This window comes from Chiloscyllium punctatum, chromosome 11 (assembly GCF_047496795.1).
Source record: "Chiloscyllium punctatum isolate Juve2018m chromosome 11, sChiPun1.3, whole genome shotgun sequence".
In the NCBI taxonomy this organism is placed as follows: domain Eukaryota; kingdom Metazoa; phylum Chordata; class Chondrichthyes; order Orectolobiformes; family Hemiscylliidae; genus Chiloscyllium; species Chiloscyllium punctatum.
This window is the reverse complement of record NC_092749.1, coordinates 114,287,396-114,302,102: the sequence shown is the minus strand read 5'-3', so window position 1 is coordinate 114,302,102 and position 14,707 is coordinate 114,287,396. Positions and strand designations below refer to the sequence as shown.

Sequence of the window (14,707 nt, the reverse complement as noted above, 5' to 3'; positions counted from 1 at the left end):
AGCCTATTTAACCTCTCCCTATAGCTCAAGTCCTCCAACCCTGGAAACATCCTTGTAAATCTTTTCTGAACCCTTTCAAAGTTTTACAACATCCTTCCAATAGGAAGGAGACCAGAATTACACGCAATATTCTAACAGTGGCCTAACCAATGTCCTGTACAACCACAACATGACCTCACAACTCCTGTACTCAATACTCTTACCAATAAAGGAAAGCATACCAAACGCCTTCTTCACTATCTAGGGAAAATAGCCTCAGCCTATTCAGCCTCTCCCTATAGCTCCAACTCTGGCAACATCCTTGTAAATCTTTTCTGAACCCTTTCAAGTTTCACAACATCCTTCCTATAGTAGGGAGACCAGAATTTCATGCAATATTCTAAAATGGCCTTACCAATATCCAATATAGCTGCAATATAACCTCCCAACTCCTGTACTCAATGCTCTGACCAAGAAAGGAAAGCATACCAAACACAGCCTTCGCTATCCTATCGACCTGCGACTCCACTTTCAAGGAGCTATGAACCTGCACTCCAAGGTCTCTTGGTTCAGCAACACCCACCAGGACCTTACTGTTAAGTGTATAAGTCCTGCTAAGATTTGCTTTCCCAAAATGCAGCACCTCACATTTATCTGAATTAAACTCCATCTGCCACTTCTCAGCCCATTGGCCCAGATCCTGTTGTAATCTGAGGTAACCTTCTTCGCTGTCCACAACACCTCCAATTTTGGTGTCATCTGCAAACTTACTAACTGCACCTCTTGTGCTCCCATCCAAATCATCTTTGTGTTCTCTGTAATTGTATGTGACTGATCTGCTCTTTTGTTCATATAGAGCTTTAGCACTAAACTTGAAGAAATGGTCCAGTGGTTGTATGAAGTAGCAGAGACCACAGATAACTGGATCCCACCACAGCCCACAATGGACAGTATCAAGGCTTCCCTGGATAAATGTATGGTAAGCAGCTCCCCTCCATCAAACTGCACATTGTGGTTTAAAAAATTAAGATTGTTACCAATCGTCGATGTAAGCAAAATGTTTCTCCACTGCCCAGGCATGCTCCACCATTCAATAAGGTCATCTCAGGTCAGACTGGGATCTCCGGTTTCTTACTCACGTTTGGGTGTGGGTGTCACTGGCTGGGGCCTTGTCCCTAGTTGCCCCTTGAGAAGGTGGGGGTGAGCTGCCTTCCTGAACTGCTGTAGTCCATGTGCTGGCCTTAGGGAGGGAATTTCAGGATTTTGACCCAGCGACAGTGAACGAACGGCGATATATTTCCAAGTCAGGATGGGGAGTGGCTTAGAGGGGAACCTGAATGGGGTGGGGTCCCCATGGATCAGCTGCCCTTGTCCTTCTGGATGGAACTGTTTGTGGGTTTGAAAGGTGCTGTCTGAGGATCTTTGGTGAGTTTCTGCAGAGGATCGTGTGAAGGGTACACATTAGCGGAGACAAATGTCATTATCGCCAGGTCTCAGTCAATCATAGGGAGGTGGTGTGTGAGGGTGTTGGGGGAGAGTGAGGGTGGGGGGAGATGGGGAGGTGGTGTGTGAGGGTGTGGGGGGAGAGTATGTGAGGGTGTGGGGGGAGGTGGTATGATGATGTGGAGAAGGTGGTGTGTGAGGGTGTTGGGGGAGAGTGAGGATGGGGGGAGAGTGTGTGAGGGTGTTGGAGAGTGAGGGTGGGGGGAGATGGGGAGGTGGTGTGGGGGGGAGGTGGTGTGTGAGGGTGCGGGGGGAGGTGGGGTGGTGGTGTGTGAGGGTGCGGGGGGGAGTGTGTGTGAGGGTGAGTGGAGATGGGGATGTAGTATGTGAGGGTGCGGGGGGAGTGTGTGTGAGGGTGCGGGGGGAGAGTATGTGAGGGTGCGGGGGGAGAGTATGTGAGGGTGCGGGGGGAGAGTATGTGAGGGTGCGGGGGGAGTGTGTGTGAGGGTGCGGGGGGAGAGTATGTGAGGGTGCGGGGGGAGAGTATGTGAGGGTGCGGGGGGGGAGTGTGTGTGAGAGGGGAGATGGGGATGTGGTATGTGAGGGTGCGGGGGGAGTGTGTGTGAGGGTGCGGGGGGAGAGTATGTGAGGGTGTGGAGGGGGGGAGTGTGAGAGGGTGAGGGGAGATGGTGGGGGGAGGGAGTGTGTGACGTTAAGATTAAATGATCAGTCACCAAGTGAGTAGACTGTGCTCTTACAGAATAAAACATTGATCTGCTGGAAAGTGAATGCAATGGTGGAATGTGTTTTGTGTGTCCTCCCTCACAGGCTTTCAGGAATGACATTAAGGAACACCGGGAGCTGACTGCGAGTGTGCTAAAATCCGGAGAATACCTGCTCCACTCGATGAGCAGTGCCACGCCAGGTATAAATCCTTCAGGAGCACGGAACTCTGCACTTCATCTACAACTCCCTTTATCTGCTCTCCCCCTCAGAATGACTCGTAAAACCAAACATTATTGGCAGAGGATTCTACCTTTTACTCTTTTCAAAGCAAAAGGGTCATTGTTGTTCCCTCTCCTTAGGTACTGTCGGTTGGTACTGGTTTAAAGCATGAATTGAATAGGAATGGGACAAGGCCAATCAACCCCCTTAAGTTTTCTGCTGATATTCAGTGAGATGCTGACACAGCAGTAATTAACTCCTTTGGTTATGCTTCTCTGATTGCCCTTGTCCCACTCAATTTTAACTATCTCCGAAGTAAAGTGATTCACTGACTGATTAGATTAGGTTACTTAGTGTGGAAACAGGCCCTTCGGCCCAACAAGTCCACATCGACCCGTCGAAGCACAACCCACCCAGACCCATTCCCCTACATTTACCCCTTCACCTAACACTACGGGCAGTTTAGCATGGCCAATTCACCTAACCTACACATTTTTGGACTGTGGAAGGAAACCGGAGCACCCAGAGGAAACCCACGCAGACACGGGGAGAATGCTTTCTGTGTGTTAGTGATGTGTCACTCGCTTTCCTGCTGGGATGGTCAGTTTGTCTCAGGCTGTGAAATAACACAGTGAAGCAAAATAATAAATCAACTTCTTATTGAAACCTTTTTTCTAAAAAAAAATCAATCTTCTGTCTTACAAGAATTAACTGGTGATAGAATCATCATTCTTCAGTTTTAAACATCACAACAGTTTGCATAATCTAGAAAACATTCAAAGGTGTTTCACAAAGAGCCAATAAATGAAAATGAAATCTCAATCAGAGATGACCAAACACTTATTCCAACATTTACCAAATGTGTGAATGATTTTCACGACATAAAATAATTTCTTAAAATTCTGCTCAATTTTGTGTGCACTTCCAGCATGATGTTCAAATTTTAAAGCGATCTCCTACGAGTCATCAAAACAGAGAATGCTGGAGAAACTCAGCAGATCTGGCAGCATCAGACACAAAGTGCTAACTGTATTTCTTTGGTTCAGAGAGAAGCAGGAGTTAATACTTGGGGTCTGATCAAAGCTCGCTGGCCTGAAATGTTTGACCCAGCATTTCATGCTGTCTGTCTCTGTCCACAGATGCTGCCCGACCTGCTGAGTATCTCCCAACATTTCTTTTGGCTTTTGATTTGAATTTCCAGCATCTGTGAGGTTTTATTTGTGTATTGATTAGCTATGCTTGCGACATTCATTGCTGCTTCTCTGATCTCCTTCTGCACCCGGTTTAGTTCTCAAGGAGACACTTGAATTAATCTCCAGACAATCCAAGCAGCTGAATGGGCACGCTACCCACCTGTACTTGTCGATTCTTGCTACTATGGATAAGGTGAAAGATGATTTGGAGACCAAGCAACAGGAATTCGTATCTGCTGGTTTGGAAAGGCAGTCAGTATTGGTAAAGAATAATTTCACCTTGAATCTTTTATAAATTGCTGAATTAAAAGAGCTCTGCTCATTTACTGTTAATATTATAGAAGGTGTAAAAGTCACCATAGTCAGACTGGACCGAGAGAGAGATGATGGGTGGAGATTTAATCTGAGGGTCACCATGCCTCGGGAGGGGGAGGGGAAGGTGAAGGTGGAGGTGGAGGTTGAGAAGAATCTTTCATGGTAACCTCTGCAGGTATGGGATTTGAACCCATGTTGATAGCGTTGTTCACTCCAGTAGCCACTACTATCGATATGTTGGCATCATTCACCAACCATCCAGTCAACTGAGCAAACCTGCTGATAGTGTCCTACAGCAGCAATTCTGGCCTTGAGAGCAGTTGAGTCAACCTCATTGCTGTGAGTCTGGAGTCACGTGTAGTCTAAACCAGCTATGATCAGATTTCCTTCCCTAAAGGACATTGGTGAATCAGAGGGGTTTTGTTTTGCAATGATTGATAATGATTTCATGATTTTTATTAAAGCTAGCTTTCAGTGGGACTGAATCCTTTCCATGACCTTCTATTATTAACAGTAAATGTGCACTTCCTGTGTGATTATGAAGGGACATTTAAATGCTTAACTAGGAGGAGCTATGAGGACATTGCAGCCAAATTAACACATAACTGGGGTTTTTCACTTCTCAGTAAACCCCTGTGGTAGAAATGTAATTGTATAAGTTTTGCATTGTTAAAGTACAAACAGTTTGTAAACTTTTTTTATAAGTAATTCCTGCAAACTATTTTATTTGAGGGCATCATGGAGCCTTGAGCTAGTTCATCCATATCTGTGGAGCAGTCTACAAGAAAATGAGGAAACAAGAAAATGTGGCATTAAAATTACATTTCACTTATTTGTAAATTAAACCTTTATTTTTGGTCAGAATTAGAATTGTTGCTGGAATTTAGATGTGGGCTTTACAAATAATTTACTCCATACTCTTTTGTCAAACGCTTGGTTGTTTTGCTTTTAAAATGCTGTTAATATTTGCATAACTCGGAGATAGCTGAAAGCAAACAATTCCTTTCCTGTTCAGTCATTTGAAGCTTTCAAACACTGAAGGATATTTAATGTTACTAAAAGTTGAGGGTGTGGATTTGAACTGATTTAGCGGTTGTGAATTTAATTTGTCCAGAATTTCAAACAATGCACTATCAAGTAAACTCTATTTTAATCACTGACAGATTATTTTCCATTTAAATATTTTTTTTAAAGCAATGCTTCTCATATTTCCAAAACTGCATCAGATTTTGTGCAGGCTTGTGGATTCTGGTTTTCACTTGAAATGTTCGTTTCCTTCTGGTTTCAGTGATGTTTTGGCTAAAGGTATGGTCTTTAAAAGTGTAGTACACGGCCATTTACATTGGAACTAATCATTCCTGTAATTGCTGGCCTGGAAGAAACAGGATGTTGGTGTCAGTTTCAGTGTTTCCCATCACATGATTCACTGAACTATGTCAGCACAATGTTACTTCATATTTAAATGTATGTATAGGGCTCAGAAACTTGAGTCAACTTTACACTAACCTTTGATTGATGTGCACTACTGACCTATCCCATCAAGACCACTGTGTATTCTGGAAGTCTTAATTTTAAAGCTCTGTTTACAGGATAGAGTACTTCCAGAATAGATCCACGGAGAAACCTGATGACTGTGTGTTGTTTTTCCAGATGCCAAGTGATGTTGAGGAACATGATGCATCAAACCACACGAATATGGATGATCTAGTTTGAAAGGGCTGGTGGAGTAGTGAGAGGGTGATGACTCTTTTAATTCAAGTTTGGGAAGAACTTGTTCTGCAAAATTATTGGCTTAATTTTACACTTTTTTTAAAAATAAAAAGTAATGATCAATGAGTGTTTATACCTCCTGTAATTAATCTATTTGTTTTATGATACTTGGTTACTTTTATTGATAATTAAACTTTCAATCTGGTCAAATTCAAATCACAAAAAAAAATTCTTGTTCGCCTCCAAGACAAATGGAAGAAAATCAGTAACTGCATCAAATGTTGTGAATTACAGAGAGATCTCCTACAGAAAGGTCTGCAAGTTGCAGTCCATACTGGGGTATACATGACGTCTAGATGGACAAGACTTCCTCCTCCTATTGAGATGTAGAGTACTATCACCGCCCACAGTTAGGGGGAAATATTGCTCGAGTCCTCTCCCCACTCCTACTTCCATAAGCTGGTGGCTACAGGAAAAATTCAAAAGCACAAAATAACAGAATAGGGATTGACTATACAGATATTCATTTGAACCAGTTTCACTCCATAATTTCCATAGTACAAACAGAGGGATAACCCTCAGTCTGACTAGAAAAAAAGTGACTATTGTTGCCCAATAAGAAGCCTGATTGACCAAGTCAAGGTTCAACACGGAGTATAAGCAACCTGTCTGTTAATTCAGGTAAAACGTGACTGGATGAGTGCAGTGAAGTTCTACAGGTGGTGTAGATACAATAAACAAATCATATTTGACTAGATAGTTTTTTCTAAACTTCGTAAAATGACGTGTCTAGAAAGTAACTTGCTGTCACTGTAGTGTTAATTAAAACTTATCTTAAGTAACCAGTGTGCATATAGTTTAAATTGTTTTAGCAAGTTTGTGGATTGCAACAAGTGGAAGATAATCTGTTATTAGCAAGAGGAATGTGGAACCAAGGCCCACATCATACCAGCCATGATCTTATTGAATAGTGAAACAGATCGGAGCTGAATTTGGATTCATGGATAGGTATCAGTGTTTGCAACTTGGTGTGAACCTGGGTTCCAAAGCCGAACATTTAAGCAGTTAATCCAGAAACAATAGCAAAAATCTCCATTCCCACATACCCACACAGTGAGGGAATTGCAATAATATCCAGCAAAAGGTCACACCCATTCTAAAAGACTTATAGTAAGAAAGTGGATGACTGAAGATGACATGCAAGATTATAGCATGACTTCCCTCCAACTGTTATTCTTGCACGAAAGAATTCCTGTTTGAGCTGAAAGCAAAAAATAGTTACACAAGTGATCAGAAAAAGACACCAAGTGGGACTTGATGCCAGTGAAAGGGAGGCTGGCACTGTGTTACTCAGGGCTCACAGGTTACACAGCTTAATGTTACTGACTGTTGACATGGCCTCCTTTGAGAAGGTCAAACAGCAACTTGTATTTCTGTGCCAGTCTTGCACAATGCCAAAATCCTTCACATAAGCTGACTGACTTGAAGGAGCCATTAAAATAGGGGGATCAAATGCTGTATTGAGGAGAAAAATGGAAATTTAAAGACAAAATTACAGAACGTTGGGATTGGACAGAAAAAACAATGGTGGAAAGATATAAACCAGTCAGAGCTGTTCCATTAAGGCTGTTCCACCATTCAGTAAGATGGTAGCCTCCACTTCTTTGTCACCCTCTCCACCCCTCAACTCCTTGTGGATCCAAGACCTAACTCTGCCTTGTATACTCTCACTGTGGCAGAGTCATTTAATGCAGGGTCTGGGTCAAAGACCAACAACCCTCAAAAGAAATGCTTCATCTAAAAGTAATTTCTCTTTATCCAGTCCTAAGTTTCCCCATGAAGGGAAACTTATTAGCATCATCTTTCATTCTGTTAAACTCTGATGAGTACAGGGTCCAACCTCCTCACCCTGTCCTCAGTAGAGGACCTGGTCAGCCTCTTTGAATAACCTCCAATGCAAACATGTCCCTCCCAGAGTAGCAAGACCAATGGCAGACATAATATTTCTGATGTAGTTTCACCAATGTCTGATATAAATGCAGCAAGACCTCACTGTTTTTATACTCCATGGCCCTTCCATTAATGACCACCCGTTCATTCTATTTCCCTTCCCAATTACTTGCTGTACTTGCACACAATATTTCAGATTCACGTAAAGGACATTCTGCAGTTACAGTTCATCTCCATCCTGCCAAAGTAAACAATCTCACTTTCCATAAAATAACCCACCTGCTAAATTTCCCCCTCCTTCACAAACTATCCATAGCTGACATGTTGTCCTCATCACATTTTGCTACTTTAGCATGCAGTCAATCAAGTCCCTCAGGTCAATGCTCAGCACTAATCCCAGTGACACTCCACTCACTACAGTTTTCCAATCTTAAAGTAATCCATGGGAGGGTGAACAGGCCCAGAGAAGTGTAGGAGTTGGGAAAGGTTAGAAAGCAGCCATGAAGGGACATTGCATTTGCCTGTTCCTGTGGAGGGTAAACACCAAAAGACTGGGTGGGTCTCAGTGTTTCTGTGAAATTGATTTGTTATGATTGAAATACATGATCTCAATGAAGTATAATGTTTTCTATGTAATTAATAAATACATACAAAATAAAAAGAAATGTGGAAGAAAAAGTGCCATTAAGCATTTTATTTAGAATGAGTAAAAATAAATTTGAAGTAAATCACCCTTAACCATGCTTAAAATATTTTAATTAAGTCCTTTCAAATTATATGGGTCCCTAGACTAGTCCTAAAAAATGAAATGAGTTAGCATGCCTGATATACTGTAACTGTTTACCAAACTTTCTGGAGAAAAGAACAACCCATCAGTATCCAGATGTACAGTTTCTAAAAATCCACAAAAATAAATGAAATTCACTTGTAAAAATGTCACCTGTTTTGAGCACCTCTTCAGTAAGCAATGTCCCTGTGCTCTCAAATGCAGTTTATAAATACAAGCCATTTTCCAAGGCAAATGGGAATCATAACAACCAGTGATCTACATTTTGAAAACTGTCATCCACAACCAAATCTACATTGAGATACAACAAATGAGATATATGCAGAATAAATAATTAAGACATTTAAAGCTCTGCAGCAGTTTAGCCCACTTTTATCTCGCAGGCTGTGAAGCTTTGTGGACCATTCTCTGCCACCGTGTTAGTTCTAAGTAATTCTAGAAAGTACAACATTCATTAAACACTTCTTCAGTTGTTTAATGTTACATATGTGCAACAAGTTACAATATCCTGCAGACACAAGTTATATGCAGAGAATATGAAGGTACTGCAGTGTAATTCTCTCGTATCTCCACAGAAAGTACTTGCAAAATCAGATCTGACACATAACATTTCACTAAACTTTATTGATGTCAATGAACATGACAAACACTTATGCTGCGTGATGTGAAATGGCTAAACTTCATCTTCAGAGCAGATCCAATGTTGACATTTAAAACATGCCATTATAAACAAAATCAATTTCTATAATAAACCGACCGCAGGAAAATCTGATAACAGGTTATGAGATTTATGCACATTATTAATGACTGGCAACACTTTAAAGTTTAAAACCATTCTGAAAATGAAGTTAGTCTCAAGTTGGAAATCTCAGCCAATAGTGGCTTTTCAGTCCCCAATTGTGTGTCTGGAAGGGAAAGGGGCAAGTCTGTAGTAGTGTGGCTACATACAGTACAATTCAGGCAACGTTTCTTACTTTTGGGCCTATTAAATTTATTAGGAGAATGTGAAAGCTCTTAGCAGCAACCCCCACTGGACGGCTTCACTGGTGTGCTCTGGATGTTTACATTGGACTTTTCAGAACCACCAGATGTAGCTCCAGGACCCATTCGTTTTTTAATCTCAGCAGCCATTGTCATGAAGGCTTGTTCTACATTTGTTGCATTCTTTGCACTGGTTTCCAAAAATGGAATCCCAAGGGAGTCTGCAAATTCCTGTTGACCAATAAGAGGAAATCATTACTCAGCAAGAACAACTGTTGTTTATATAGCAATGCAGCAACTCTCGTGCACCTTACTATGGCACCACGGATAAAATACTAACACAGAAAGTTTCTTTCGGAACAGAAGTGTGATAATGCACATTGTTCAAGATGAAACATGCACAATTACAATAAAACAGATATTTGGATTAGAAATACCAAGAGCTCCAAGTGTGCATAACTATGAAATATTGTTTCATATTGAAACTAGCCAGAATTGCTAGGATCCAAGCTAGACAATGGCCCCTTCTATTGGATTACAGCAACACATGGACAAAAGCGGATGTGTTTAATCGAAAGCCATCAAAGTGACCCAGGGGAGATGGCGACAGGACACAGATTAACTGCATCATTAATTCAACTGAAACATATAATTTGACACAAAGCCACAAAAGGAAATGAGAACAGAAAGACAGACTTTAAGGAGCTTTTAAAATGAGAGAGATGCTGAGGTCCTCAGTGAAAGCAACTGAACACATGACCAAAATGATGCAAACTGTTGTAATCAGAAATATGTAGGCCAGAGCTGGACTGGAGATAAATCTGGGGGCTTTTGTAAGGCAGGAAGAAGATTTTGAAATTGAGACAGTGACAGGCACCGGGGGGGACAATGCACTGCAGAAAACACAGGAGTGATGGGGGAATAGGATTTGGTTAGCAGAGGTCAAGTTTATAGGATTAAAGCCTGGGCCACTCAGAGACCAATGTTTAAAAACTACACAAATGAAATTTGTGCATGAACACCACTGCTGATAATCAAGTATGTGAACTGCAGAAATGCTCAACTATTACACTGCTTCGACTTCATATAGATACCAGCACAGATCTCAAAGAAAATAATTGTGCAGGAAAGTTCAAATTAAGCAGCTTCTTAAAAGATTATAATTAAGCCTCAGTGCTTAAAGAAGCCTGCATCATACATTACACATAGCTAATCCTGGTGGGCAGATAGCCCACAGGTAGCAGACAAATGCTGGAAATCTGGCATCATGAGCATACAGCTGGCATATAACAGGATGGAAAGCCAGGAATGGATCACCATGGTTTATCGCAACTCCAAAAATATCATCTAATATACACTTCAAGTAGGTCAATTTTAAAAATCTAAAATTGAACTGGCTCCCACTTGAATTTTATGCAAGACTTACACTTAAAGTCATAGAGATGTACAGCATGGAAACAGACCCTTCGGTCCAACCCGTCCCTGCCGATCAGATATCCCAACCCAATCTAGTCCCACCTGCCAGCACCCGGCCCATATCCCTCCAAACCCTTCCTATTCATATACCCATCCAAATGCCTCTGACATGTTGCAATTGTACCAGCCTCCACCACATCCTCTGGCAGCTCATTCCATACATGTACCACCCTCTGTGTGAAAAAGTTGCCCCTTAGGTCTCTCTTATATCTTCCCCTCTCACCCTAAACCTATGCCCTCTAGTTCTGGACTCCCCTTCCCCAGGGAAAAGACTTTGTCTATTTACCCTATCTATACTCATGATTTTATAAACCTCTGTAAAGGTCACCCCTCAGCCTCCGACGCTCCAGGGAAAACAGCCCCAGCCTGTTCAGCCTCTCCCTATGGCTCAAATCCTCCAACCCTGGCAACATCCTTATAATTTTTTTCTGAATCCTTTCAAGTTTCACAACATCTTTCTGATAGGAAGGAGACCAGAATTGCACGCAATATTCCAACAATGGCCTAACCAATGTCCTGTACAGCCGCAACATGACCTCCCAACTCCTGTACTCCATACTCTGACCAATAAAGGAAAGCATACCAAATGCCTTCTTCACTATCCTATCTACCTGTGACTCCACTTTCAAGGAGCTATGAACCTGCACTCCAAGGTCTCTTTGTTCAGCAACACTCCCTCGGACCTTACCATTTAGTGTATAAGTCCTGCTAAGATTTGCTTTCCCAAAATGCAGCACCTCGCATTTATCTGAATTGAACTCCATCTGCCACTTCTCAGCCCATTGGCCCATCTGGTCAAGATCCTGTTGTAATCTGAGGTAACATTCTTCGCTGTCCACTACACCTCCAACTTTGGTGTCATCTGCAAACTTACTAACTGCACCTCTTAAGATCTCTATTCAAATGTAACAATGGAAACCATTATCAGTGCAATAATTTTAAGAGATAAACTTTTTTTAAAGAGTCAAGTTTAGTTTTTAAGTATTTAAAGGTTAGGCTATTTCTTGCTATCGTCTAGTACTGCCAACATATTTGCAGATATGAATTCAAATACTTCCCTCACTACTAATGTTTCAGGAAAATGCAATGAAATGCTGGCCTTAAGTTGAACATCAGAGACTGACTTTTCACAACATACCTTTGCTGTTGTATAGTCCACTACTTTCTTTGTTGTCAGGTCACATTTGTTCCCTACCAATAACTTGTTAACATTTTCACTGGCATAACGATCTATCTCCTGAAGCCACTGCTTTACATTGTTGAAGGACTCCTGGAGGAAAGAAACAAAAATAGTTTGAAAAGGTAGCCGTCTCTTCCTCATCGTCCCAAAAGGTACATTCAGGAGCAGTTTCACAAACCCGGATCAGAGATTCCAGCCTGAAAGAGAATGATGAGGTTTACTTCCACTGGTCGCTCTTTTTGATTCGCAACCCAAATCTCGTTTAAAGAAAAGCCAAAAAGACCAAAAATGCTCAGATCAAAAGGTAAAATATCTAATGGAGTTGTCTCTTTTCACAAAGAGACACATCTGGTGCAAAGAATTACCCAAAACCAAACCACATCTACTTTAAGATATGACTGTTCAGCTAATGTGTTGTTTTAGAAGAGGGGAATGTTTGGTTCGCAGAGCAGTTTTTTGAAGGGTTGAAAAATGTGATGCTGGAGAAACAGCAGGCCAGGCAGCATCTGAGGAGCAGGAAAATCGATGTTTCGGGCATAAGCCCTTCTTCAGGAATGAGACTGGTGTGCCAAGCTGGCTGAGATAAAGGGAGTGGGAAGAGCGCTGGGAATACGATAGGTGGAAGGAGGTGAGGGTGATATGCCGGGGAGGGGGTGGGGGCAGAGAGGTTGGGAAGAAGATTGCAGATCAAGAGGGTGGTGCTGAATCCGGGGGTTGGGACTGAGATAAGGTGGGGGGAGGGAAAATGAGAAAGCTGGAGAAATCTACATTCATCCCATGTGGTTGGAGGGTTCCTAGGCGGAAGATGAGGCGCTCTTCCTCCAGGCGTCGTGGGGTCAGGGTCTGGCGATGGAGGAGGCCAAGGACCTGCATGTCCTTGGCAGAGTGGGAGGGGGAGTGAAAGTGTTCAGCCATGGGGTGGTTGGGTTGGTTGGTGCGGGTGTCCCAGAGGTGTTCACTGAAACGTTCCGCAAGTAGGTGGCCTGTCTCCCCAATGTAGAGGAGACCACATCGGGTGCAGCGGATACAGTAAATGATGTGTGTGGAGGTGCAGGTGAATTTGCAACGCATATGGAAGGATCCCTTGGGGCCTTGGAGGGAGGTGAGGGGGGAGGTGTGGGCGCAAGTTTTGCATTTCATGCGGTTGCAGGGGAAGGTGCCGGGAGTGGAGGTTGGGTTGGTGGGGGGTGTGGACCTGACGAGGGAGTCACGGAGGGATTGGTCTCTCTGGAATGCTGTTAGGGGTGGGGAGGGAAATATATCCCTGGTGGTGGGGTCCGTTTGGAGGTGGCGGAAATGATGGAGTATGATACAATAAAACCGGAAGTTGGTGGGGTAGAAGGTAAGGACCAGTGGGGTTCTGTCCTGGTGGCGATTGGAGGGGCGGGGCTCAAGGGCAGAGGTGCGGGAAGTGGAGGAGATGCGGTGGAGAGCATCGTCGGCCACATTGGAGGGAAATTGCGGTCTTTGAAGGAGGCGGCCATTTGGGTTGTTTGGTAGTGGAATTGGTCCTCCTGGGAGCAGATGCGGCGGAAGCGAAGGAATTAGGAATATGGGATGGCGTTTTTACAGGGGGCAGGGTGGGAGGAGGTGTAATCTAGGTAGCTGTGGGAGTTGGTCAGCTTGTAGTAAATGTCTGTGTTGAATCGGTCGCCAGAGATAGAAATGGAGGGGTCTAGGAAGGGGAGGGAGGAGTCTGAGATGGTCCAGGTAAATTTGAGGTCGGGGTGGAAGGTGTTAGTAAAGTGGATGAACTGTTCAACCTCCTCGTGGGAGCACGAGGTAGCGCCAATACAATCATAAATGTAGTGGAGGAAAAGGTGGGGGGTGATGCCAGTGTAGCTGCGGAAGATGGACTGTTCCACATATCCGACGAAGAGGCAGGCATAGCTGGGGCCCATGCGAGGGCCCATGGCTACTCCTTTGGTTTGGAGGAAGTGGGAGGATTGGAAGGAGAAGTTGTTCAGAGTAAGGACCAGTTCAGTCAGTCGAAGGAGGGTGTCAGTGGAAGGGTACTGGTTGGTTCGGTGGGAAAGGAAGATGCGGAGGGCTTTGAGTCCTTCGTGATGGGGGATGGAGATGTACAGGGACTGGATGTCCATGGTGAAGATAAGGCGTTGGGGACCAGGGAAGCGAAAATCATGGAGGTGGTGGAGGGCGTGGGTGGTGTCCCGAATGTAGGTGGGGACATCTTGGACTAAGGGGGACAGGACTGTGTCGAGGTATGCAGAGATGAGTTTGGTGGGGGCAGGAGCAGGAGCAGGCTGAGACAATGGGTCGGCCGGGGCAGTCGGGTTTGTGGATTTTGGGCAGGAGGTAGAAACGGGCGGTGCTGGGTTGTGGGACTATGAGGTTAGAGGTGGTGGATGGGAGATCCCCTGAAGTGATGAGGTTATCCATCCACAGCCTCCAACCTCAGTCCCACAACCCCGCACCGCCCGTTTCTACCTCCTGCCCAAAATCCGCAAAACTTGTGCCCTCACCTCCCTCCAAGGCCCCAATGGATCATTCCATATCCGTCGCAAATTCACCTGCACCTCCACACACATCATTTACTGTATCCGCTGCACCTGATGTGGTCTCCTCTATATTGGGGAGACAGGCCACCTACTTGCGGAACGTTTCAGAGAACATCTCTGGGACACCCGGACCAACCAACCCAACCACCCTGTGGCTCAAATTTCAACCCCCCCTCCCACTCCACCAAGGACATGCAGGTCCTTGGACTCCTCCATCGCCAGACCATAG

At 43.8% G+C, this 14,707-nt stretch overlaps 2 protein-coding genes across 4 annotated transcripts in view; one reads left to right on the top strand and one right to left on the bottom strand.

Annotated features, from left to right (window-relative positions):
- The window catches only part of LOC140483356 (centrosomal protein of 68 kDa-like), a 32,144-nt gene extending 26,433 nt beyond the window's left edge, over nucleotides 1-5,711 (top strand). For all 3 annotated transcript variants that reach the window (XM_072581553.1, XM_072581555.1, XM_072581554.1), the window contains exons 4-7: nucleotides 836-958; nucleotides 2,251-2,347; nucleotides 3,656-3,822; nucleotides 5,526-5,711. In XM_072581553.1, coding sequence (XP_072437654.1) covers nucleotides 836-958; nucleotides 2,251-2,347; nucleotides 3,656-3,822; nucleotides 5,526-5,588 — 450 coding nt within the window. In that variant the 3' untranslated portion in view covers nucleotides 5,589-5,711. The remainder of the gene's footprint in view (nucleotides 1-835; nucleotides 959-2,250; nucleotides 2,348-3,655; nucleotides 3,823-5,525) is intronic.
- A 3,065-nt stretch (nucleotides 5,712-8,776) lies between these two features.
- Nucleotides 8,777-14,707, bottom strand: part of LOC140483357 (ras-related protein ORAB-1) — a 28,021-nt gene continuing 22,090 nt past the window's right edge. The window contains exons 5-6 of the mRNA XM_072581556.1: nucleotides 11,918-12,049; nucleotides 8,777-9,534 (exon numbers count right to left, since the gene is read on the bottom strand). Of these exons, the coding sequence (XP_072437657.1) occupies nucleotides 9,337-9,534; nucleotides 11,918-12,049 (330 nt within the window). The 3' untranslated portion in view covers nucleotides 8,777-9,336. The remainder of the gene's footprint in view (nucleotides 9,535-11,917; nucleotides 12,050-14,707) is intronic.